The sequence below is a fragment of the Scylla paramamosain genome, chromosome 33, assembly GCF_035594125.1.
Source record: "Scylla paramamosain isolate STU-SP2022 chromosome 33, ASM3559412v1, whole genome shotgun sequence".
Lineage (NCBI taxonomy): Eukaryota > Metazoa > Arthropoda > Malacostraca > Decapoda > Portunidae > Scylla > Scylla paramamosain.
In genome coordinates, this window is record NC_087183.1 from 14,977,368 (window position 1) to 15,002,367 (window position 25,000).

Here is a 25,000-nt window from a genome sequence, read left to right on the forward strand (position 1 = left end):
GCCAGGACACATAGGAACATACAAGAAGCCATCAGGCCTACACGTGGCAATCCCTGTGGCTACCTATTTCACGTTAATTTGTCTGATTTAAAGCTCATAACTAAAAGTACACAGTGGTGCATGAACATTTCCGAGAGGAAAAATAAATGAAACGAGGAATGATGGGTAAAACAGTAAAATCAGGAGAGAGAGAGAGAGAGAGAGAGAGAGAGAGAGAGAGAGAGAGAGAGAGAGAGAGAGAGAGAGAGAGAGAGAGAGAGAGAGAGAGAGAGAGAGCTCCAATCATCGACTTAACAAAAACAGCTGACCAGGAGCCTTCGCCTTTACTATCCCACATCTTTCACTTCAGATTAGATAGTGCAGATATCACACAAACAGCCTCGTTTGGGGAAACAGATCTGCTGCTGATGCTGCTGCTGTGTTCTGAATCGCATGGAAAACAAGCCACCCTATCCACTTTTGAGAGAGTGAAGATACATTAGGGTAGATGAGATCAGGAAACATGACCTAACTTAACCAAGCCTCACATAACCAGTTCTTCCTCGTGTTCTCTGCGTTCTTTTACGACGAAACTCAAATATCCACAACTTGCATTACGGGTGGAGACAGTGCAGTGAGTGCGTGTGGTCAAATGACGCTTGGGGAGACCAAAACATCAACCCCCCCCTTCTCTCTCTCTCTCTCTCTCTCTCTCTCTCTCTCTCTCTCTCTCTCTCTCTCTCTGGGCCGAATTAGGACACGAGGCTGCGTAGGAAAGGGAGCGTAGAGGTCAAGGTTTCATGTATCGCTGGCCTGCTGGTGCTTGGGGGATGGGAGGCAAGCAAGGGAAGCAACGCAAGGAGTGTGGTGTCTTTTGACGCATTCAACCTCTCTGAAAAGACCAATGGGCTTTGGTTTCATGTTAGGCTCTTGTGTTTCAGTGGCCCGTATTCTGAAACGCTTTGGTCTCTTGCCACGATTATTTTCCAAGGCCACAGAGATTATTAGCATAGTTCTCAAGAGTGTTTCTCCTATATTAATAATGAAGAAATCTTGTTGATCTGTCACTAGTAGCATAAAAAAAAAAAATACCTTTACAAATTTGTGTAACTTCAACTAGTCTTTTGAATGTAGCAGAAGTGCGGCGCAGAAGTGCTTCAGAGTATGGTTCAATAACACACTGAGGAACCTTGTCTAGAAAATTATGATATTGATATAAGAATTCTTAAGGAGAACTGTTTCTTTCGGATTATGAGTGGATGGGGAAAGGTTTACTAATTGATTACTCAACTCATGTTTTTGTGATGTTGATTCTTTTGTTATTAGTTAAAGTTTAAGTGTTGATGTGAATGAATACCACTGTAATTAGTGTGCTTGACTACCTTTTTTGTTGTTGTTATGCCGTACGGAAGAACATAGTGGGTATAACAAATTGACATGGAATGAGATGATACGAAGCTGTTTCTTGGTTCTTTCTTCTTCCATTGATATTAGTAACTGTACCTTTCGTCGCAGACCAATATGGGACCACACATTCGCGAGACTGGGAGAGGACTGGGTCTTTCTCTTCATACTGGGAACACTCATGGCTACGATATCCTTCCTCATAGATTACATCGTGATCATCTGCTTCGGAGGTAAGGAATCAGTGGAACGGTATTGACAGACGCTCAGATTGATCTTATGTGTACTTTTATATCGAGTACAAATCATTGGTGTTAATGTCAAAATATATAGGTTTATTCAGCAGGTGTTTCGTTGTATGCTTACCCACGTCCTTCCTCACAGGGCGCATGTTCCTACAAAGATATTTCGAAGACTTCCACTGGGGGTTTCAGCTCTTCTTCTGGGTCGCCATACCCACTCTACTAGTGATATTCTCAGCGGCTTTCTGCCAGTGGGTGGCTCCCTCCGCAGCGGGCTCCGGCATCCCTGAAATGAAGACCATCCTCAGAGGAGTGGTGCTGAAGGAATACCTAACTTGGAAGACTTTATTAGCGAAGGTGAGTGGCTGGCAACATGGCGGCTGCATAACAGAATTTGGACACAGAACTTTGATGCACTGTAGTCGCAAACGTAAGGAAACTTAAAGTTTTATCCCACCCTCAGATGGTGAGTTTGTCAGCGGTGTTAGGCTCCGGGCTGCCGCTGGGTAAGGAAGGCCCCGTGATGCACATGGCAAGTATCGTGGCCACCATGCTGACCAAGACACTGCGGTACATCAAGGGCACCATAGAGAATGATGCACGTTCCACTGACCTGCTAGCTGCTGCGTGTACCATGGGCGTGGCTGTGTCCTACGCCGCCCCCATTGGAGGTAAGTTGCCACCACGCCACCGCGTGGCGCCTCACTCAGTCGATGTGCTCGTGCCTCGTCAATTACACTCGTGCATGTCTATGAATAATGTTCTGCCCAATAGCAGGAAGTAAGTCACCGTATTCTTTTATGATCCATTGCTGGAAGGCATGAGCTATTACATAACACTGAGTAGACAGAACACAGTCCCTGCCTCATCTTGTGGCCAGCATTCTCAAACGTTTTGGCTTCTCAAGTCTACTAATTTAACCAAGATGTTTTGGAAGGAATTTAGATTTTTTAAAGGGTGTTTTCATGATTCTAATGATAAATTAGTAAGAAATATGCATTGGTAAGAGAAGAGATACATATCAGAGCATGACTTTGGTCTTTGGTAAAAAATCTGTATAGAGTCCCAAGCGTGTCAAAATTCGCACCGTTTTGTGTACTGTGCACACAAAACGTTTTCTCAATCTCGCTCCTGTCTGTACATCTTCGTATGCCTCGACAGCAGTAACCACGCATGTTATCAGTCACGTGTTCTCCCTCCAGGTGTTCTGTTTAGCATTGAGGTAACCACGGTGTACTTTGCTGTCCGGAATTACTGGAGAGGTTTCTTCGCCGCCGTGGTGGGGGCGATGTTCTACCGCCTCATGTCAGTCTGGTTCATGGGAGCCCGTAAGTAATGGCCGTGGTGTCCTTGTGTGGTGTTGTGGTGAAGTGACTGTGACCCTCCCCTGACACTCTACCCCTGCATGGACACCTAGGTTGGGGAGGGAAAGGTATCCCACGCTGGGCTATGGGTGGTTGTCACTCCCCAACCTGTGTATTACAGTGGTGTAGCCAAGGGCACGAGCCCAAGTACGGTTAAGATTAGGTTAAGATTACCATTAACCATCCATTGTCTCCTAAACTAGAGAATCAACTTGTAATCTTGCCCTCGAAAATTCAGTCATTACACTTCTTGTTAAGTAAATAGATGAAATATGATTTAAACTAATCCTAACCATACATACCCAAATGAAGATCCTGTAACTTTTGATAAAATTCCCACATTATGTTAATTTTAGAAACTTCCCAGTAGCTACTAGTTTGCCGTTTCTCAAGTCACAACCACCTACCATATCCTGTAGCAGTCTGTACCTTCACTTCACAGGGAAGTTTGAAAGTTTACTGGCCTCTTTAACTGAGGACCTCTTGGCTACCCCACCAGTGCCTTGTTAGACGTAGCTGGTGGTTTGTAACTTTGTATGATACTATTCGTTGTCCGATGAAGTTAAGAGTTGAGTGAATCTGTCATGTCCATTCTTAATTCATGTCCTAATGGATTCCTCTCCCAGGTAGCAGTGTGTTGGATAGGTGTCCTAGATATTACTATTCTGCATGCCAGTGTTAAACCAATTACTGTTGGAATTGATGTGTCCAGCTTGACTTACAGCCTTCCCCTTCCTATCCTGTGATCACTTTGCATATATACATGTATTACTTGTTTTTAGTTGAGTCATAGTAAGGAATATTTTAGTTTTTTTATTAATTGTGGTCATGTCCATTACCTGCTGGTGAGACATGACACTAGTGATTTTTTTTTCTTTTTTGCTAAATGACTGGTAACTACAGGAAAATTATGCTACATCACATCACGTCACATCACTCAGTCATTTATATTGCATCACTTCCAAAGAGAAAACATAAAGCCACTCATACTGCATCAGATGACAAGTACAGAATGATTTTCCTGTGGTTATAAGTAATACTGTAGCTCCTGTTAACCTGTAGTCCTGTATTGTGACTGTGCACCTCACAGAGACCATCTACCCGCTGTATAAAGTGGACCTTAACAACGACTACCCCTATGACGTCATTGAGTTGCTGCCCTTCCTCTGTATCGGGTATGTATCGGGTGCTCAGCTGGCCAGGATGAAGGAATATTGTCACCATCAGAATAGGGATCAATATCACTTGGGATTTTTGTCATATATAACCTGTTGTAATGATGAATTGATTTGTTGTGCTCATTAATTGATATACAAAGGGATACTGAAAAACATTATGAATTGTTGTCCTCTATTCATATACTTATATTAAATTAGCCCAGTTAAATTTGGCTATTATTTCTTCTCTTTTTTTCTGTAGTGTTTCATGCTTCATTCAAAGGGATAAGGAAAAGGTGTAGTTTGTCTCTGGTAGTAATACATTTACTGTGTACCTTTAAGTGTTTTCATTCATGTTATTGACACTCCTTAGACCTTAGACTTAGTATGTAGCATGCTTGTAGTCTGTATCCTGAGCTGTGTTGTGTGTGTTCTCCAAACCACTTACTGTCGTTACTGGTGTGTAGTGGTGTTGGGTCAGGGAAGGAGTAATAGAACTAAAGAACCAGTTAATAAGTGACAGGTTCAGTATTGGAGTGATGAATTGTTAGAACTAAATGAGAATGGGGAAGACTTGTGCATGATGCCAGGGGAAGGAAGAGAAATGATAATGAGTACAGTTCAGGTGATGGATGATGTGTGAAGGAGTGCTGGTGTGGCTGATGCTGTCTGTGGTGGTGATTCGGTGTTCATGGAATGCTTATCTCTCTTGCAGGATCGTATGTGGGTTTGCTGGGTCGCTGTTTGTGTACCTCCACCGCCGCTATGTGATGTTCATGAGACACAACAAGACACTCAAGACATTCCTGCAGAAGAAGTGAGTTGACAGCAAAATTGAGTCACAGCACTGCAGCCACAATGCTTTTCTTATGTTGATTATTTGAATTTTCACATTGTTGTTTTGGCATTACCCAAGAAGGGAAAATCAAATCCCTTAATCAGTACTATTTCTGAGAGAATCAAAATGAAACATAGTCTGAGTAGGTATGTAAAAAATTATGAGGAATGCAATGGAAAGATTATGATAGCCTTAAATACTAAGAAATAAAATGATGTGTGAATTGGAAAGACTTAAGTGTGCTTTGCTGTGTCGTAGGAGATTTGTTATACATTGGCTTCCTTAACTCCTGTCCCTTTGTGTCCATCACCAGGCGTCTCCTCTACCCGACCTTTGTCACTATAGCCATCTCCATCATGACTTTCCCACTGTGTCTTGGACAGTTCATGGCTTCCACTCTGCCCTCCAGCAAGCAGGTGAGCAAATACTCCAAGAGAGACATACTGTCATTCCCTCACCATATTAAAACTGTTATTGTCTCTAAAATCTTTAAAAGTCATCCCATAATCTTATTTTGATTCTTTCCTCTTTGGATAGATTCTTCACCTGTTTAGTAATGTGACATGGACTGTGACTTCACCTGATGACATCATGAGCGAAGAGCAGCAGGATATTCTCAGTCATTGGGTACCCAGCCCTAATGGAAACTTCCACATTAGCCTCTTTGTCTTCCAACTGGTGTCGGTGAGTAAGGGGTGAAGGGAGTGGTGGAGGGAGAAGAAGAGGAGATGGAGGAAATACTGTAAAGATTAATAAGGTAATACAGATACACAAAGATCCCTATGTACCCAGTATTGCTCAGTTAGGTTAAGGGATGTTGTACCCACAGGTGTTCCAGATAGCTGTGGCCTCCACCCTGCCAGTGCCCTCGGGTATTCTTATCCCACTGTTCAAGGTCGGCGCAGCATTTGGCCGCCAGATCGGGGAGCTCATGGCATCCCTCTACCCTCTCGGCATTGTTACAGGATACCCCATTGTGCCTGGTAGGTATCCGAGGGGTTACTTGTGTTGTCATAGGCAATAGATGAGTAATATTCCATATTTATTCCATTATTAAGCTCAGTTTGTTAAAAATCTATCAACTTTAAGATTTTTTGCAATTGTTTTGTTATTGATTGTAATGTTTTTAGGAAATTGTATCAGATCAGAGGACTTGAGATTGAGGCAGGACATGAAACACAGTGAAAAATTAAGGTGGAATGCCACTTAACTTCTGGTCTTGACTGCACATGCATACTTTCATGGTAGTAAGAAGTCTATGTAAAGTATAAAGATATGTGAGAGCTGTGCACCTGATCACTCACTCTGTCTGCCTCCACACATGCAGGAGCATATGCCATGGTGGGTGCAGCCTCCTTCTGTGCTGCCATCACACACACCATCTCCATCTCTGTCATCGTCTTTGAGCTGACTGGCCAGATCACCTACGTCATCCCCATCATGGTAAGACTGTTCATTCTTCCTGCTTTTCTTCTCTTTTTGATTGGAATGTTTTACTTTTGTTCTTTTGTGTTCTTATGTTTAAAACGAGTGCATAATGGATGCATTATGATTTGCATGGTACTTAGGTGTGCTGCAGAGATTAATAAGATTTTTCCTTTTTAAATAACACAACAGCTGCATAATTAATGTTTTTTTTGGTCTTCCATGCTTTCTGTATTTTAATAAGAACTTGTTTTTAGCTTGAATACAACAGATGAAGAGCTAATTGAATTAGGTGATGAGTTAATGGTTTTCTGTTTTCAAATGTCCTTTGGTATACTTCAGTATTGTTTCATATATTTCCCTCTGTCCTTTCTTTAGATTGGAGTGCTCATATCAAACTGCATCTCATCGCTGCTGCAACCCTCCATCTACGACAGCATGATCCGCATCAAGAAGCTGCCATACCTGCCTGACATTGTTGCCACCACCTCAAGTGAGTCTTGCAGTGTGACCAGGACTTCTGTTTGTCATGTATGCAAAAAGAGTAGAAAACAACAATGGAAATTTTAAAGAATGCATAATCTCTCCCCAGCTTTACAGTTCTATCATCGTAGAATAAATTAGAAATTAGAATCTCATCCTCCCTTCCCTCTTGATGTAAGAGATTAGTCAAAGGATAATATGAAAGAAATAGAAAAACTAGGAAAAGAAATATCAAAGAATGCATAATCTCACAACTTTTTTTTTACAATAGCATCATTAGGAATTGGACTTCAAAGCTTCACAGATCTTTCCCATCTACAACTAAAGGCTGGTGTGTCACTAAAGGAAATATCAAAGAATGCATAATCTTTCACAACTTTTCACAATATCATCATTAGGAACTGGACTTTCACCCTTTCCCTGTAATATGCCACAATTCACAGCACTAAAAAGCAATGCATGGAATCTTGACAAGCATCTACAAGAAAGAAGAGGATTAAAAAGAGTATATATATTGCAATTTCTAGCTAGTACAATGTCTGAAGGCAGCAGCAGAATAAAAAGTAGTGTCTCAGAGTGGATACTAATTAAGGAAATATGTGTTAAATGGCAGGGAAAGGGTTAAAGCTTCACAGGTATCTCCAAATGGCAATTGAAAGCCTCTGTCTCACCCTGCCTGTTGCTCCCCAGGTGACGTGTACAACATCTACGTGGAGGACATCATGGTGCGGGACGTGAGGTACATCTGGTATGGCATCACCTACAACGAGCTCAAGAGAGTACTGAAGGAGAACCGCAAACTCAAGTACCTCCCGGTGGTGGACAAGCCAGGTCAGTGACGTTGGTGTTTTGATATTACAGTAAACCATCAATATAACCAATAAATATAAGGGGAGGATGTGTTGCTAAAGATGAAAATTCACCATGTCCAGAGGTCGTTAATTAAGATGCATTCAGCAAACACCATTCCTTGTAGTAATGTCATATTTCAACTATAGAGGTTTATCTGATTATTTGAATTTGTGTATTATTTCTGTCATTAGATCTGTAGAAGTGTGACTCTGTGTGACGTGGCTATAAGTGATTGAAACAAAAGACAAAAGGATTATTGTCAACTTCTTGGTTTGCTGAGTTTGACTTCATTCTCTTTCCAGAGCTCATGATCCTCAGAATTGTTTATTGTTTCTGTCATTAGGTCATTAGGTCTATAGGTGTGTGTGTGTGTGTGTGTGTGTGTTGTGGTTATAAGCAATCAAAACAAATGACAAAACGAATATTAACAAGTTCCTGGTTCACTGAGTTTAATTTGATTCCCTTTCCAGAGTCCATGATCCTGCTCGGCTCCATCCAGCGCATTGAGTTGGTGCGCATCCTGGTGGAGCAGATTTCCCCTGAGAAGCGGAGGAAGGAAGCCACACGCAGACATCTGGAGGCTCTCAGGTAGGCAGTGGTGGTGGTGACAAGCAATGAGATGGATATGAGTGAGTAGTGGTGATGACAAAAAGCACGAGGACAGATATGAGTAGTAATGGTGACAAGCAAGGGGAAAGATATGAGTGAGTAGTGGTGGTGACAAGAAATGAGAAGGCAGATATGAGTGGAATATTTAATTAATGTTTTATGGAGAAATTCATCACTAGCTGTCCACATTCAATAATATTACAGTGTTTCTTATTATAATCAATGATGTTACTAAAATATCCCCCTAATTTCTCACATTTCCTGCATTCATTACTGTATAGTTCTTGATAAGGGAGTACATTGCAGAAATAAGAAAGATGAAAGTAACATACATCTATTTTCATGAACATTTCACCGCCATTGCCACCTTTGTGCCTGCAGACTGAGGTGGGAGGAGGAGGATGCTGCAGGAGGCACCAAGCAGAGTCGCATTCGCTATGAGGATGAAGTCAATGATGATGATGATGACGATGACCAGTCCACCACCCCGAGCCTCATCCACCGATTCTCTCGCTCTCTCAGCCGGTCCTTCTCTCGCTCAAGGTTCGCGGGTGACTCTTGTGGTCTTGATTTCTCTATTACTTGTGTTTATTTTATATGTAACATTCATTTTACCTTGATTTATCTTTGTTTGAGAAAGGGAAGGAGAATTATTGCCATGCTGAGGATGTTGTGTTTTGTATTCAGTTTGTGTGTGGCTTTCTGCCTGTCTATTCTAAGTCTTGTATTTACTTGTTCTACTTGAGGAATGGTGATGGAAATAGTCATGACACTGACAATGTTATTTTACTTGTGAATATTGACTTTACATATAGCATTAATTTTGTTTAGTCTTGTATTTCCTATACTTGACAGAAGATGAGGGATATAGTTGTGATGCTGATATTAAATTAAGGTGTTTTATTTAGTCTTGTTTTTCCTTTTACTTGACAGAAGTTGAGGAAAATATTAGTCATTATATTTCCTTCTTATATCTGACAGAGGCCAAGGAAAATAGTCATGATGCTGAGGATATTAAATTTTTTAGTTTTGTTTTGTCTTATATATCTCCTTGTTATACTTAACAGAAGCTGAAGAAAATATTAGTCATGCATTTCCTTCTCATACCTGACAGAGGCCAAGGAAAATAGTCACAATGCATGGGATATTAAATTATTCCATTCCCTTACAGGTCTCGGTCTCGGTCAGCCTCCAGGAGCCGCCAGAGTACCCCATCCAGGTGAGTGGTTCCCCAGGTGTGCAGTAGTAAGCCAGGTACAACTCAGGAACCCTAATGTTAAGTCCACCATGAAGTAGAACAGACACAGTCACTCAGTAGAGATAGCTGGAGCAGATCACCCTGTAGAACATAGGCCTGTATTCTGCAACATTTAATGATCGCACCTCCACCATTTTCAGAGGCTCTAGTAGAAACAATACAGGGTTTTTAAGGGTGTTTCTTTGATTCTAGTGACAGATCAACAAGATTTCTACATTATTAACAGGAGAAACACTCTTGAGAACCCTGATAATTGTCTCTGTGACCTTTGAAAATAGTCATGGTGAGAAAGCAGTGTTTGTGAATATGAGCCTTAAATTGCATGACTCAGAGCCTTGATATGTCACACGGCAGTATTGTATGATAGGCACAATAGTTAACAGAGATGAGCATTTTCCTTGATTTAAGTGATGTACATAAGCAACAAGGGACTGTGCTTAGTGACCTGCCATCTATAACGTGACTACGGTCTTTTCCTGATGAATTATGGGAAATTTATCATCTATGCAGTGAGATTTATTTCATGACAGTGGAATATGAGTCAGTCTGTGTGTGTGTGTGTGTGTGTGTGTGTGTGTGTGTGTGTGTGTGTGTGTGTGTGTGTGTGTGTGTGTGTGTGTGTGTGTGTGTGTGTGTGTGTGTGTGTGTGTGTGTGTGTGTGTGTGTGTGTGTGTGTGCGCGCGCACCTCATAGGATGCTAGAATGTTCAAAGTTAATAAAAGTAATGAAGCAATGTGGAATAGATGGAATTGTGAATGAGAGGGAGTCTTTAGAGGAACACAAGCACAATAGTCCTCCAAGCTGTGGTGTCAGTTGTACATGTGAAGAATAAAGTTTATTATGATAGTAAAAGATCAAGTGAGGTGCAAGAATGTGAGTTAAAGTTTTGTTTATATATATATATATATATATATATATATATATATATATATATATATATATATATATATATATATATATATATATATATATATATATATATATTCTGTTGAATTTTGTTTTTGTTTTTACTCTTTTAAGTGTTGTGTTTGGTTCTTTTCTCAGATACCAATCATGAGAATAAATTTCAGTGTTTTTATTTTGCTGGAAATTCGGATCATCAAAATTCATCCTCACTTGCTTTATTTTTGAGTTGCTTTGGCTGACTAGACCGAGACGAGAGTAGAAATTTTTTTATAATAAACACTTGCTCAGTTTTCAGTAGATATTTGTACATAGATAGTAACTTTACTTTCTGAGTGTGGGTATTTCATTGCCTGAGCACTTCAGTTAGATCATTTACTTTTGAGTACAAGAGAACTAGCCTACTTTTGATTTTCGTGTCTTCAGCCAATTTTTTAAATATTTTTTTACTTATTTATTTTCTTTTTATTTATTTATTTATTATTTATTTTGTAGGCAGGAATGATATGCTGATTTTTTTTATCAAGCAATTGTTTCAACGTTTATTATTTTATCCCTTATTTTTCTTTGCCTCGGCAGTGACAGCGAAGACTCATCCACCTCCCCCCCCGGCTCCCCCACCTCCACACGATCTAAGTAATTACATTTGTCTGTCATTTGCTCCAGAGATTAACTTTTTTACCTCATTTTTTTTTCCTCACAGGATTGACCTTGTGTGTGTGGGTGTGGTGCATGATGCCCTCAGCTCCTCCCAATGCCTGCCTCTCTCTCTCTCTCTCTGCATCCCCCAAGTGGCTCAGTTGTTTTCTTTGTGTTAGGTTACTCATTCTGTCCTTTGGTGTTGGTCTCAGATATATATAGAGTTTCAATTCTGTGTTTCCAAAGATCAGACTATCCACTTCCCACTTTGTCATTCTTCATTCATTTTTCACATTTATAATGGATTACTACATACTACTGTGCTTCTTCTCTTATATCTTGTGTTCTGCTTCTCATCCTTATTTGATCCTCATGACTGTGTAGGACTCTTCATCTCTCTTCACAGAACTGTAATTACCAGTCTTACCTACTGCCTCTTGCCTGCCACTGTTGAGAGTTGGATGACTAACCCTTTGTGGTATTGTTTGGAACCTAGACTTTTATGTACTTCTGTTGCCCATTAGTTGTCACTTTTAACTGCACTTCAATTAATGACTTGCTGCAGTGTGTTAAAAGAAGTTAAATTTACTCAACATTTCATTTTTAATGCAAACTAATAAGATGAATTGAAGCCTAACAAGACAGAGCATAATCAGATTCATCTTTAAAGAAATTTACCATGAACTCTTCCAATTATTTTGATGACCTTGCAACACTGAGGCGTGGTGCATTGTAAGAGCAGGTGTGAATGTTGTGATGATGTGTTGCAGGCAGGATTCAGACACAGCCACACCGCCAGGCTCTCCAGCACACCCTCACCTCAAGGATGTCTTCCCATCCAAGTCTCCCCCCTCCCGCAGAAACTCTCGCTTCTCCATCAGTAAGGTGAGGACTTGTCGGTATGTGTAAGGTTTCTCCTCTCTTTCAAATGCTATGGTGCTACAGCTACTGAGATTGTATGTATTTGGGGTTTTGTTTGGTAGTACATGTAGATTTGGTGTGTTGGTTTAATGTTTCTTTCCATTATTTGAGGAGAATAAATTTAGTGCTTGTGTTGGAAAGTGGTGTGGTTGATAGTTCAGAGAATACTTAAATAGATTGATTAGTTGATTTTTACGTAACTCTTGTATAATCACATACTTTCTTCTGCAGGTGGAGAATGGCATTGCCCGCCAGGGAAGCTCTGAGAGTGAGGCAGAGGGCCGGACCAGCGACGACAATCAGAAGAAGAGTGGCAGGACATGGAAGACACCAATTTCCTCAAAGCCAAAATCAAAGAGCAAATCCAAGGACAAGGGCAAAGACAAGGATAAGGACAAGGACAAGGACAAGTCCAAGGATGGCTCAATGAAGGACCCCATCAAGGAATTGCTGCGGAGAAGCACCATCAAGAGATCCAACTCCCTTGACTCCCTGACGCTGCAGCCCCGGGTGAGTGCCAGGAGTTTGGGGGCTGCTGGTCCTCATTGTGGTGTGCGGCTAATGGAGAGAACGCTGGCTGAGGAATGGCCACTTCATTCCTAAGTCCTTGATCTTCCCACTAACTTCCCACACTTGTCATAATGTCTTCACAGAAATTTTCTTATTTTAACTTTTTTTTTTTAAGAGAGAGAGAGAGAGAGAGAGAGAGAGAGAGAGAGAGAGAGAGAGAGAGAGAGAGAGAGAGAGAGAGAGAGAGAGAGAGAGAGAGAGATCAGGTGTATGAAGTTTTATCCATAAGGTAAAAACTCAAGTTTGAAAAGAATTTTTTCTCAGTTAGCATGTCAGTCATGAAAAGTTAACAACAACCATTATTATTGATTTGTTTTTCCCAGGATGATACTGATAGCAAAAAGACCTCAGACCTCATGTCCCCCAAGAAGGGCATCTTGAAACGGCGCAATTCCTTCAGCCTGGGCTCCACCTCCACCCCGAATGTGCCTCCTGACACCCACTACCAGACCATCACCGTGGCCGACACAAGGTGCTGCTCATCTCTTGTGTTAAACTTAGTGTTGCTTGAAGTAACCTAGCTTCATTTTATCCGATTAACAATTCCTCACTTTTACATCATAGTACAACTAATTGCATATACTGTTTGTGCTTGTCTACAAGCAAGTCTTTAACAGTGTTTCCTCATTTCAGAGGAAAATTTTTGTATTATTACACATTTGTGTGTTAATTCCAGCTTTGAAAAGAGTACATTATATACTTATATTCACCTGCTGCCTGTGCCCCACTCAGCCACTCTGCCTGTGCAATGGGACTAGCACTGCTATTTTGCCACAACTTTATGCAGTTGTTACCACTGTTGATGTTGTCACTGCTTTCATTAGGTCATGTAGGTACACTGTGTGGAACACCTCCAAATGTCATACAATAAGAAATAGTACTACGTACTTTCAAACAGGGAATACTGTTCATGTACTGGTGTGACCACGTACTGCTTCACAAGGTGATGTAATAGGCGTGTATGCAATTCCAGAAAAAAAATTCTGCTAAAGCTGGATTACATAGATTAGAGATAGAAGTTACTGTAAGGCTTCTTAGCAGCACATGATTGGCATCAGTAGTGAGTTATGGTGTGGGATGCTGAAGGTTCTCCAGCCCAACACAATTTGCTGATGATTAATTTGATATTACAGTCAGACAGTTACTAACTATATCCATTGCAAATATTCATTGAAAGGTAAAACCATAAAGAGGCACAGAAATTAACACTGGTGAGTATATAGTCTGTATCACCCTTAACACATTATAATACCTCAAACTTCATCAGATTTACATTTCAAACTTAATCTGTCTTGCTTAACTTTGCAGAACCATAATTAAAGTACCATGGTATCACAGTACAATATCCTGGCCTTCCAGAATCTGGGTGTAGCATGTAATGACATTATTGCTGTGCCTTTTAGCTCCTGGAATTCTTTTGTGGGACATTTTTGTGCATGTACCTCAATTTATCTAATGTATGTCTGTCCCACTCATGCTAACAAAGCGACGATACATCAGGGCTCACTAGAAGGACAAGTTGTGATGTTAGGTAAGGTGGTGTTGGTAGTTGTAGATTGTTATGTGAGAATGACTACCTAACTGCTTGGTCATCATTATAAGCCATAGTATTTGTAGTCTTATTTCACAAATTTTAATATATGCATCTTTCAGTCTTAACACTTTAAGCTTTTCACTGTTTTTTTTTATTTTTAAACATAGGCAGGTCACTCCACTTCAAGAATCAGCTTCTAGTGAATAAGCAAACAGCAAATGGTAAATTAAACAGTAACATTACCATAAATATCTTGAAGGCTTGAATTGTATATTTATTTATTTATCTATCGTTCTTTGTTTATCTATCTGGTTATCTATCTGGAGGACCTATGTTAACCCCTCCTTGTGTCCACCAGGCTCCGCTCAGCATTTGAGAAGATGAGGCGAATGAGGATGGAGACAGCAAGCTCAATGGAACTCAAGCTTTCACAAATCTCTCTCTTCAAGTCCAAGAAGAAGGAACAAACCAATGTAAGTTGCTTACGCATCTTTTCATCTCTTAGAAATATTTTATACATATTTTACTTTTAGAAATATTTTACACATATTTTACTTTTAAGGCTCTATTTTTTCTTGATGTATTGACTCGGATAATGTATCTTTTATTGCATAACGTGTGTATGACTTTGTTTTTGAGGAGGCTCGTGTACCTAGATGTCTCGAGTATGGCAATGTGTAGTAAATGGACACAAACAAGTCTTATAGATTTAAATTGAGTGACGAGGGACAGATGTGAGGGTAATTCTCTTTTTTATTCCCAGAAAAAGCCACAGCTTGACATGACAGATGAGGAGAGAAGCATATGGGAGAAAATGGAGCTTTCCAAAGAGGTGAGGCACAGAGGCTCAGGAATATGGTCACCAGTTTTATTTGTTTTACTCCATGACCTCTGAATTGGAATGAGTAATCCATAGATCTAAAACTCAAAAGTCAAATTCATTATGTATTAATAAAGGCTGTTAACAAAAGATTAATATTGTGAAAGTATATCCCTCCTTAAATCTTGCACTAATTTACCAAGTGAGTAAAATGTTATGTTCTTCCTTAGGTGGACTTCACAAAGGTGCGCATTGACCCTGCACCCTTCCAGCTGGTGGAGAGAACATCCCTCCTCCGTGTCCACTCCATGTTCTCCATGCTGGGTATCAACCATGCCTACGTGACAGCCATTGGTCGCCTCATTGGGGTGTTGGCGCTGAAGGAGGTGAGTCCTGCATGCCTAAGGGCTGGCAGACTAAGTTTCTTCTGGTTAAGGAGTGAATAGCTAATAGACATTTCTCCCCTACATTTCCACTGTTGCCAATGATAGAATCACATTTTCATTTGTCACTTTGTTTTACTAAAAAGACGTCACCCTGCAGGTACGAATGGCCATTGATGGGCAGTATGTGGGCCAGGGGCAGTCCACCACCCCCCAGGTAAGCTCCCCTAATACTCCCACATCCCCCATGCGTGCTCCCCTGGGCCCCAGCACCTCCCCCCAGAGACTCACCTCCATCACTCCCCTGCAGTTCTCTGACCCTGAGGCTGGCACGGTATCTCACAGAGGGTCTAGAACTCAGCTCGTCTATCAAAATGGAAACTCCCAAAGGTGAAAAGAGTAAGGACTTCTAGTTCACAAAGAAGTGTCTCAAACACTAGTTAAGTGAAGCAGCCTCTGTGATATGTGATTTTACTTATAGAAAAGACACTGGTTGTTGTATGGTGACTAGAGGCAAGACAGTGAGGTATTAGTCCACCCCACAAAGCATTACCAAAGGGGACATTACTTTATTAGCTGGTAAAGGAAGTGAAGGTAGTGGCTTGTGACAGGAATGAGGAAAGTGAAAGATGAGCAGCAACTTGATATTCAAAAGAATGGTTTTCATTCCTCTCAGCACAACACTACTGAAAAGGATACAAATGTTTTTCTAAAGGAATATTTCAAATGATTCCTTTTTACACTAATAAGATTACTACAGTCACTTGATATTCTCCTGTCGTACACATTCATGTCTGGCTCCTTGCATGTCGAAAGTGAGATTCATTGTCTTGTGTAAATATTAAATGAAACACAATTTATATAAATGTTGACCTGTGATAAATCGAGATTGCCATGTTAACATCAGTGTTGTGTTGAACTTCTTGTGTGATTTTATTTAGTTGCAGTAAAATTATATATACATGTATATGTATATTAGGAAGAAATTATATTATTCAATTGAGTTAAATTACAGAAATAGACTGATATGCCGTAACTTTGATTTGATATGAATATTTCAGTTCTCGGTGAAATGAGTTGATCCTCCACTCAGCACAGACTTTGTATGCATGAGAAATTTTATTTGGAAGCCAAACAAAGTGGGAGGGAATGAGCTGAGTCACACCTCACCAGTTGAACCTTGGTGAGAGCTGGCTCAGGGGTGTACACACACACACACACACACACACACACACACAAAGGAAAACTCATGTTTCATTCCTTAATGGAATTTAATATAGAGTTTCCCTGAACAGTTTTCTTGATAATCTAAATCAAACAGTTCCCTGTGGCTGGCATGCCTAAATAACACACAGGAAAGTGACTCTTGAAATTATTACATTTTAAGAGTCTTGTACTAGTTGAGAAAGACCTTTATAATTGTAGAAAATTTCCATTTTCTCATGATGTCACAAATGCATTTAGAAACATAAACACTGTTCTCATAATAATTAGGAGTGCATTATTGACACGTGTCAGTGGAGTCATGCTGCTCGGCTGGCCAGGTGTCAGCCATCTGTGATAACCCCACAGCATTACACTTGCAATATTACCATAAAGGGACTTCAGTAGCAGGTTGTCAGTATAGTATTTTTTCCTGCAGCAGTATTGCTTCTATAGGTCTATATGAAGAGTTCATTGTGAGAGCAGCCCTCTCCCCAGGCTGGGGGGAGGGACCAAGTTGTGAGTGAGTGTAACAGAGAACTGTGCTGTATATTTCATACTTTTTTACTTACTAGTGTGTTTTACTGCATCACATATATGGTGGAGCTGCTGGTTGTATTGAAAGGCATTCCTCTTGCCTTTGGAAACTGTTATCCTGTATAATGTATAGTATGCATTCAAATCAGATACATAAATTGTCACATAGGTATAATTTTTTACATTGTTGACTTATCAGAAACAAGGTGATAGTATCATTTAGTTCAATGAGACCCTCATCAGTTTTACATTATGTCTCACTGTTTGCAGTGTTTACAGGGTGCAACAAAATCTGTAGCCTTAAATCAGGGAATGCTGGAAATTTTGAGGAGAGCAAGACTGTCATATTTATTGCAGTGGTATATTGTTGTTGCCTTATTAATGCAGAGGAAAGATCTGTTCAATTTTGCTCACTCAAATTCAATTGTATGCATTCACAGATAGTTGAAACTATGACTTTTCTATGTATATCTCATTTTCTTTTGTTTTCAAGGTTGTACGTATGTATACGCAGTCAAGCTTTTAATCACCTAACATTTTAACATATATCTTTTGATAGTTGATATTTAATCCCTATTTTATCATTTCATAGATGGTTGGAGCTGCATTAACACCATTAAAATGTCATAACTTTAAAGTTAAATGTTTCAGGATTTGTTTAAGGGAAGTTGACTAGATGTGTACTGCACATTATATGTGCATAGGAGACCTGACAACACCCCACTCCTCAGTGACTCTCTTTGAGGGGGTGATGTGACAGAAGGTGTTCATCACCTCCATTGTGAAGCCACCTGTCTCAAGTTCTCTAATATTTCATGTGCATTCATCTAACTGTGCTTGCTGCCTACTTAGTTGTATTTGGTACACATACTCATCACAATAGATGCACACACACTTTATACCATGTATGTATGACTGACATTAACACAGTACAATGTGTCTACAGGCATGTCATCACATCAATATTATTTCCTATATACATCTCATCAACATTGTTTCCTCATACATACCTGTACTGTACATTCCATCTACTCTGATGCATAAAATTTCACATTCCTGCCTTTCATGCAGCAGTAATTAGATGCTAGTTAGTGTTCTGTCTACCTGTCTTGAGTTCATTCCCTCAGTAATGAAGCACACCAGTGGCAGCCAAGTCATGAGCATTTTTTCTCTCTCAAGACTCAAGACTGATAATTAAAGAACTGTCTTGAGAGGGAAAGAAAAGTCCCTTGCTTGTCTTCCACTGGTTTGGTTCATCACACTTTGGTCTAGCCTTCCACAGAGACAACTTTGCCTTACATCACTCACACAAATCAGGCACACTCTATGCATTGTGATATATTGCTCCAGCTCCGCCCCTGCCTGTCCCGTTACAGGCAACAGCAGGGGCGGTCCGTCCTGTGACGAGGGCGACTCTCTGACACGTGACTTTTTTGTAGTTAGGGTAATTAGCCCTCACACTACCCAGGAAATATTTATAAATGGTGTTACAGATTGCAAGGAGAATGAGAGTGCATGGAAAGACACAAGGATGTTATTTACTCCAGGTATTTATTTTGTATTAGTGGTGAGGGGAGGTGGCGTGCTGCGGCTGGGCTGGAGGTCCTGTGTACGTACTGTATGCCTTGGATAGAATTTCATCTTTGTTATTAAATGTCTTTTATATAATGGTTGTTTTTCTCCATCCTTACTCTGTGTCTGTTATCACTGTTCTAGTACACACATGTATTGAAGTGTTGGTAATGGTGTATTGTGTTAGGACAGTCAGAGCTCCATGTTCCATTAAGGCTTTGCTCATCGAGATCAGATAGGTAATATCTCGCACTTGTGTTGCCACTAGTGTCCTGCCAAGGGTCCCATTCCTAGCTATTCCCTTTCATGGACACCCTTTGATCAATTTGTTGGTGCATCTGTGGCATCCTAAAATGAGGTTTTAAAATGATGGCAATGAGTGTCACAGTCATGATTATTTTACTAAGTTAGGCAGGTTCTTTTTACTCATGTGAATTATTATTTAAGACAAACAAAATATTTATGAATCTTACGGTTCCCCCAAAAAAAGTCTAAGAAAATGAAACTGGATTGGGTTGTCACACAGACACCATTGTTGTCATTTATTGATATTATAGTGTAAAACTTATTGAACATATTACTACCACTGAATTTATGAACAGAAACATAAATATATGGCTGTTACATGTCTTTCCTGATGATTTAATGCTCAGAAAACTTACAGTACATCATATAAAAAAATTTAAAAAATCATCTAATGGGACATAAAATTTCTATATATATATATATATATATATATATATATATATATATATATATATATATATATATATATATATATATATATATATTGTAGCTTCAACACTAACATTTACCGTGACAAAAAAAAAAAAAAAAAAAAAAAAAAAAAAAAAATATATATATATATATATATATATATATATATATATATATATATATATATATATATATATATATATATATATATATATATATATATATATATTGTAGCTTCAACACTAACATTTACCGTGACAAAAAAAAAAATATATATATATATATAATTTTGAGAAAATGAAAAGAAAGTGAAGCAAGGAGCACACGCAGGTGAAGGCTGTCCCTCATACTGTTAAATGCTCCTGAAGAACTTCGATATTCTATTACCCAAGTAGCCTTTTATCCATTTCTAACAGACAAGCAGCACAGCTCACCAAGCCAGTAAACTATCATTCAAGAATGATGTAGATGTTCAGAACCCATGCAAAAAGAGAAACAGGACTTGAAGTCAAGGGACAATACTAAGTGTGGTGTGACAAGACTGGGCTTATCTAGATGATGGCGATAAACAAAGGCCAAGCCAAGAACTTTAAACGTGATGCACAAAAATTATTACCAGCATGGCAAGTCCTGAAATATATACACTTTAAACACTTTAAACACTTTATTATAGCCTAGGTTTATACATTTCATTATTGGATAGGTATACATTATTGGCCAGCCTATGTATAAGCTTGATGCTTTTCAGGCAAATGAAAAATTTAAAAGTACATTACTTAAAGTAAACACAATAGACAACTTAAAATCGAAAAATCTATCATGAAGATAAATAAAAACATAATATGATAAGGTTTATACAGAATAAATATATCTATATTGTTATAAAGTTGAGTATGAAGATGGATGGGATGACACATAGGGTTAGGTGATATAAATTGATACATATATGAGACTGAAATCATATAGATGTGTTTAAAAATAAAGTACAGGAAAGATGATAAAGTTTTGTAGGGTTAGTTTTGTAAGATCAGGGGGGAAGTAATATAAGGTATGAGTGTAGGAAGTGACTGATTAGTATGCATCCAGAAAATGACTCTTTAGTTTGCTTTTGAAATTGTGAATAGAGTGGACATTTTTGTATTGCGAGGGTAGAGAATTCCATATTGAGGGGCCTAGGTAGGAAGTCGAGCGGCAGAAGATACTAAGGCGATGGGTAGGTAGACAAAGGCGTTGTCTTTGTCGTGTTGTGTATTCATGTGGTGGAAGAGAGACATTAATTTGTTTTTTGTACATAGATGTTGCAATGGAAAGTTTTGTTATGTCTTCGAGTTTTAGAATGTTCATGCCTTTAAAGAGTGGAGCTGTGTGTTCAAGATATGAACTTTTTGTGATAATCCGTATTATTTTTTTATGAATGAGGTTTATGCAATTTAGGTGTGTAGGTTGAGTGTTAGCCCATATTGGATTACAATATTGTAGGTGTGGGTATATGTGGGCATAGTACATTGTTCTAAGGATAATAATGACATTACAAAATCCTATGGTTGAAACTGTGTACACATCATATATTATTATAAAATATTATATAATATATAAATTAAGCTTTCACCTTCCTTCCACAAACCTAAAATACTAAAAAATAAAACATTAAAACAGCCTAAAAACACCTACAAACACTTAAAACTGCCTTCAAACACTAAAAAACGAATTCTCACCACGTATCTCGAAGCCTCGGTTCAAATATTCAGTGAAGGATGGTCTCACCAGAGAAGCGCTCAGTATTGAAGGAATTTTCTGCATTTCCTTCACCTCCAGGCCTCACTCCTTCACTGCCCCTCCTTCAGGCATCCACAAGGCTCCTTCGCCCCTCTCTGTGTGGTATCCCAAGCTTTGCCCCCTGTAATATTAGGAGAAATGTTAGTCTTAGGATGTCAGGTCTTCTCTCGCCCTCTCTCCTTCCTAGGGATTGAAAAAGAGTGGGAAATTTGGATATTTATGAGAGCACTGGTGTGTGTGTGTGTGTGTGTTATTGCTAGTTATCTCTCTCTCTCTCTCTCTCTCAGTAGTTGCGCTCTATAAAACACTTCATGAACATTGAAATGTCCTGCACTTTCTGAATCCCTAGGAAAGAGAGAGCACAAAACTCACCCAAACACATCCAAAACGCACTCAACACATCCAAAACACACTCAAAACACTCTCAACACACCAAAATAACCACAAAACACACCCAAACACACTCAAAACACCCAATACACCCCAAAATACCCACAAAACTCATCCAAACACACCCAAAACACACCTAAAACATCCAAAACACCCACATCACCACAGAATACACCCCGCACACACCCAAACTCACCCAAAATACACCAAAAAAAAACTCAAAACACACTCACAACACCTCAGTATATTTCCAAACGCACCAAAACTCCCCATTACACTCAAAACATCGTAAACTACACTTAAACACCCAAAATTCACCCAAAACACTGATAACAGCTAATATACACCCAAACCACTCCTAAACACACCTAAGACACACTCAAAACACCCGCAACACTCCTAAATACACCCAAAACACACTTGAAACACCCAAAACAGAGAGACAGACAGATGAACAACCAGCACCACCACCACCACGACAACAACAACAGCAGCATTAACCTGTCCACCAGCTGATCAAAGGTCTCTTTTTTGCTGGAGGAGGAGGAGGAGGAGGAGGAGAAAGAGGGAGGGAGGGGGACGTTCAGGCCTGCCACACCACAATCGGCAGGCTGGCACTGTTCTTGGGGTCACCTGGCTCACTGAAGGGATGGGGTTGGGGAGGTAATATCAAGCTTTTCTCTCTTCCTAATGCAAGAAATAAGCTTTTTCCTTATCCTAGTAATAAATTTAAGCTTCCTTTCTTCTGGTGACCTAAAATACTTAAAACACCTTAATAAACGCTAGGACAATTTTAAAATAATTTAAACTTTTTCCGGGCCTTATTACTGTATTTAACCTTTCTCCTTCCTTCCACAAACCTATAATACTCAAAACAACATTAAAGCAGCCTAAAAACACCTAGAAACACTTAAAACTGCCTTGAAACACTAAAAAACGGATTCTCACCTCATATCTCGAAGCCTCAGCTCAAATATTCAATGAAGGATGGTCTGAGCAGAGAAGCGTTCAGTATTAGAGGAATTTTCTGCATTTCCTTCACCTCCAGGTCTCCCTCCTACACTGCCCCTCCTTCAGGCATCTCCAAGGCTCCTTCAGCCCCCTCCGTGTGGTATCCCAAGCTCTGCACCCTGTAATATTAGGAGAAATGTTAGTCTTAGTATGTCAAGTCTTCTCTCGCCCTCCCTCCTTCCTAGTTATTGAAAAAAGTGCGTGAAATATGAATGTTTATGAGTGCACTGGTGTGTGTGTGTGTGTGTGTGTGTGTGTGTGTGTGTGTGTGTGTGTGTGTGTGTGTGTGTGTGTGTGTGTTATTGCTAGTGATTCTCTCTCTCTCTCTCTCTCTCTCTCTCTCTCTCTCTCTCTCTCTCTCTCTCTCTCTCTCTCTCACAATAGTTACACTTTATAAAACACTTTATAAACAAAAAAATGTCCTGCACTTTCTGAGTCCCTAGGAAGGAGAGAGCGCAAAACTCACCCAAACACACCCAAAACACACTCAAAACATCCAAAACACACTCAAAACATCCAAAACACACTCAAAACACTCTTAACACACTCAAATACTCACAAAACTCACTCAAACACACTCAAAACACCCAAAACACACACAAAACACCCCAAAATACCCACAAAACTCATCCAAACACAACCAAAACACGCTTAAATCATCCAAAACACCCACATCACCACAGAATATGGCCCGCACACACCCAAACGCACCCAGAACATCCCATACACACTCAAATACACCCAAAAGACCCTGCAAACACCCAGACTCACCCAAAACACTTAAAACACCCAAAATATACCAAAGACACACTCACAACACCTCAATATAACCCCAAACACACCAAAACACTCCATTATACACTCAAAACACTCCACACCACTCAAAACACGCAAAATACACCTAAAAGACACCTAAGTACACTTAAACATCCTAAAATCACCCAAAACACATTGATAACAGCTAATATACACCCAAAACATACCTAAACACACCAAATACACACTCAAAACACCCACAACACTCCTAAATACACCCAAACTTACTGAAAACAACCAAAACATACCAAATATTACAGAGAATGGCAACGTAGCAAGGGAAACTAAGCTAAAGATTGTCTTCTTGACGTTTACATGTTTTGCCTCCTCCTGCTTCTCTTCCATTTCTCCTTATTTCTTTCTCCTCCTCTTCCATTTCTCTTATTTTCCTCCTCCTACTACTAATATCTACGTGCCTGAGTTTATAAACAGCTAGAAATACCAGGAAAACACTGGAAATTACGGTAAATATTGACCAAGAGACACTGGAGCTGGACAAGTCCCCCCAGTTGATGACGTCACAGGCTCGGCCGCTGGCTTACGTACGTAACGTATTTCATTTTAAAATTGACCCCTAGAAAAAATGAAGCTAGGCTGGAATGCATTATATTTTCTGAATTGATAATTACTCAAATTAATATTCACAATACCAAAACATCTCCAGCCTGAGTAGTTGTAAAGAAATATCAAAAGAAATATGGAAAAAGTGTTGGAACCTTTGACACCATTAAAACCATTCAAAAGTCCGCCCATTTCACGTTGCACCATTAAAAAAACATTTTAAAAAATCTGAACTATTTTTTCAAACAATGCAAAGTTAGTTACAAGCTGAAATAGAGAAATAAAGAATGTAAAAAATGGCCAAATCAACACCTTTAACGGGACTAAAAACTATTTCAAAATGTACATACTCAACTCAACAGGAACGCAAAACATTTTAAAAATCATAAACGATTTTTTAAAACAATAATACCTTCACTACAGCCTCAAATAAAAAAGCCATGAACCGGGGTGGGTAAAAGTAACCGTGAAAACGGCCCTATATTTACGTTGAAAAACTGCAGAAAATTCAGCCCATTTACTTCACTGAAGCAAGAAAAACACTTCAACACCAACGAAATAATTTTACAAACCATAAAAATTTACTATAGAAGCCAAATAAAGTAATTAAGGAAAATATAAAAAATATTGGAACCAACAGGCCGGAACAGGTCCTCGGCCCCGACCTCAGTGGAGGAGCCGGCGGCCATGTTGCCTTATTTATTGCTTTGTGACACCAAAACCAGGCAATGGCGGATACATATGACCAGCGAATATGAAAGCTAGACAAGTGACCCTATCTTGTGACATGTTAGGCTTACAATAAGTGAGAGGCGAAGCAAATAATGACTAAAAACACCGACGCCCTGCCCGTACCTCAGCTGACAGCTTGTTTACATGTTGACAACTCTTCAATATTCGCTTAAATTTCCAGCTGTTTCCAGACTCAGACGTAAACAAAACCTAAAAATAAATCAATTACCTCATGAAATACCTAAATAACGAACAAAATCTTTAATAAGCAGCTAAAAGACACTACAGGAAGGAGGAAGGTGGT

At 39.5% G+C, this 25,000-nt stretch overlaps 2 protein-coding genes across 20 annotated transcripts in view; one reads left to right on the forward strand and one right to left on the reverse strand.

The window, feature by feature from the left end:
- Positions 1-18,789, forward strand: part of LOC135089758 (chloride channel protein 2-like) — a 112,475-nt gene extending 93,686 nt beyond the window's left edge. For all 5 annotated transcript variants that reach the window (XM_063985759.1, XM_063985758.1, XM_063985760.1 and 2 more), the window contains 23 exons: positions 1,495-1,616; positions 1,768-1,982; positions 2,089-2,296; positions 2,828-2,953; positions 4,080-4,164; positions 4,862-4,963; positions 5,298-5,400; positions 5,522-5,668; positions 5,814-5,967; positions 6,312-6,427; positions 6,788-6,902; positions 7,583-7,723; positions 8,215-8,332; positions 8,735-8,896; positions 9,525-9,572; positions 11,094-11,150; positions 11,924-12,038; positions 12,306-12,584; positions 12,968-13,116; positions 14,537-14,651; positions 14,942-15,010; positions 15,229-15,384; positions 15,542-18,789. In XM_063985759.1, coding sequence (XP_063841829.1) covers positions 1,495-1,616; positions 1,768-1,982; positions 2,089-2,296; positions 2,828-2,953; positions 4,080-4,164; positions 4,862-4,963; positions 5,298-5,400; positions 5,522-5,668; positions 5,814-5,967; positions 6,312-6,427; positions 6,788-6,902; positions 7,583-7,723; positions 8,215-8,332; positions 8,735-8,896; positions 9,525-9,572; positions 11,094-11,150; positions 11,924-12,038; positions 12,306-12,584; positions 12,968-13,116; positions 14,537-14,651; positions 14,942-15,010; positions 15,229-15,384; positions 15,542-15,775 — 3,136 coding nt within the window. In that variant the 3' untranslated portion in view covers positions 15,776-18,789. The remainder of the gene's footprint in view (positions 1-1,494; positions 1,617-1,767; positions 1,983-2,088; positions 2,297-2,827; positions 2,954-4,079; positions 4,165-4,861; positions 4,964-5,297; positions 5,401-5,521; positions 5,669-5,813; positions 5,968-6,311; positions 6,428-6,787; positions 6,903-7,582; positions 7,724-8,214; positions 8,333-8,734; positions 8,897-9,524; positions 9,573-11,093; positions 11,151-11,923; positions 12,039-12,305; positions 12,585-12,967; positions 13,117-14,536; positions 14,652-14,941; positions 15,011-15,228; positions 15,385-15,541) is intronic.
- Positions 18,790-20,055: 1,266 nt separating this feature from the next.
- LOC135089760 (uncharacterized) overlaps positions 20,056-25,000 on the reverse strand; it is a 46,378-nt gene continuing 41,433 nt past the window's right edge. For 10 of the 15 annotated variants that reach the window (XR_010261628.1, XR_010261630.1, XR_010261631.1 and 7 more), the window contains 2 exons: positions 22,525-22,706; positions 20,056-21,307 (listed from right to left, as the gene is read on the reverse strand). The gene's annotated coding sequence lies outside the window, so the exon portion shown is untranslated. The other 5 variants (XR_010261638.1, XR_010261635.1, XR_010261636.1 and 2 more) reach the window with 5 other exon arrangements.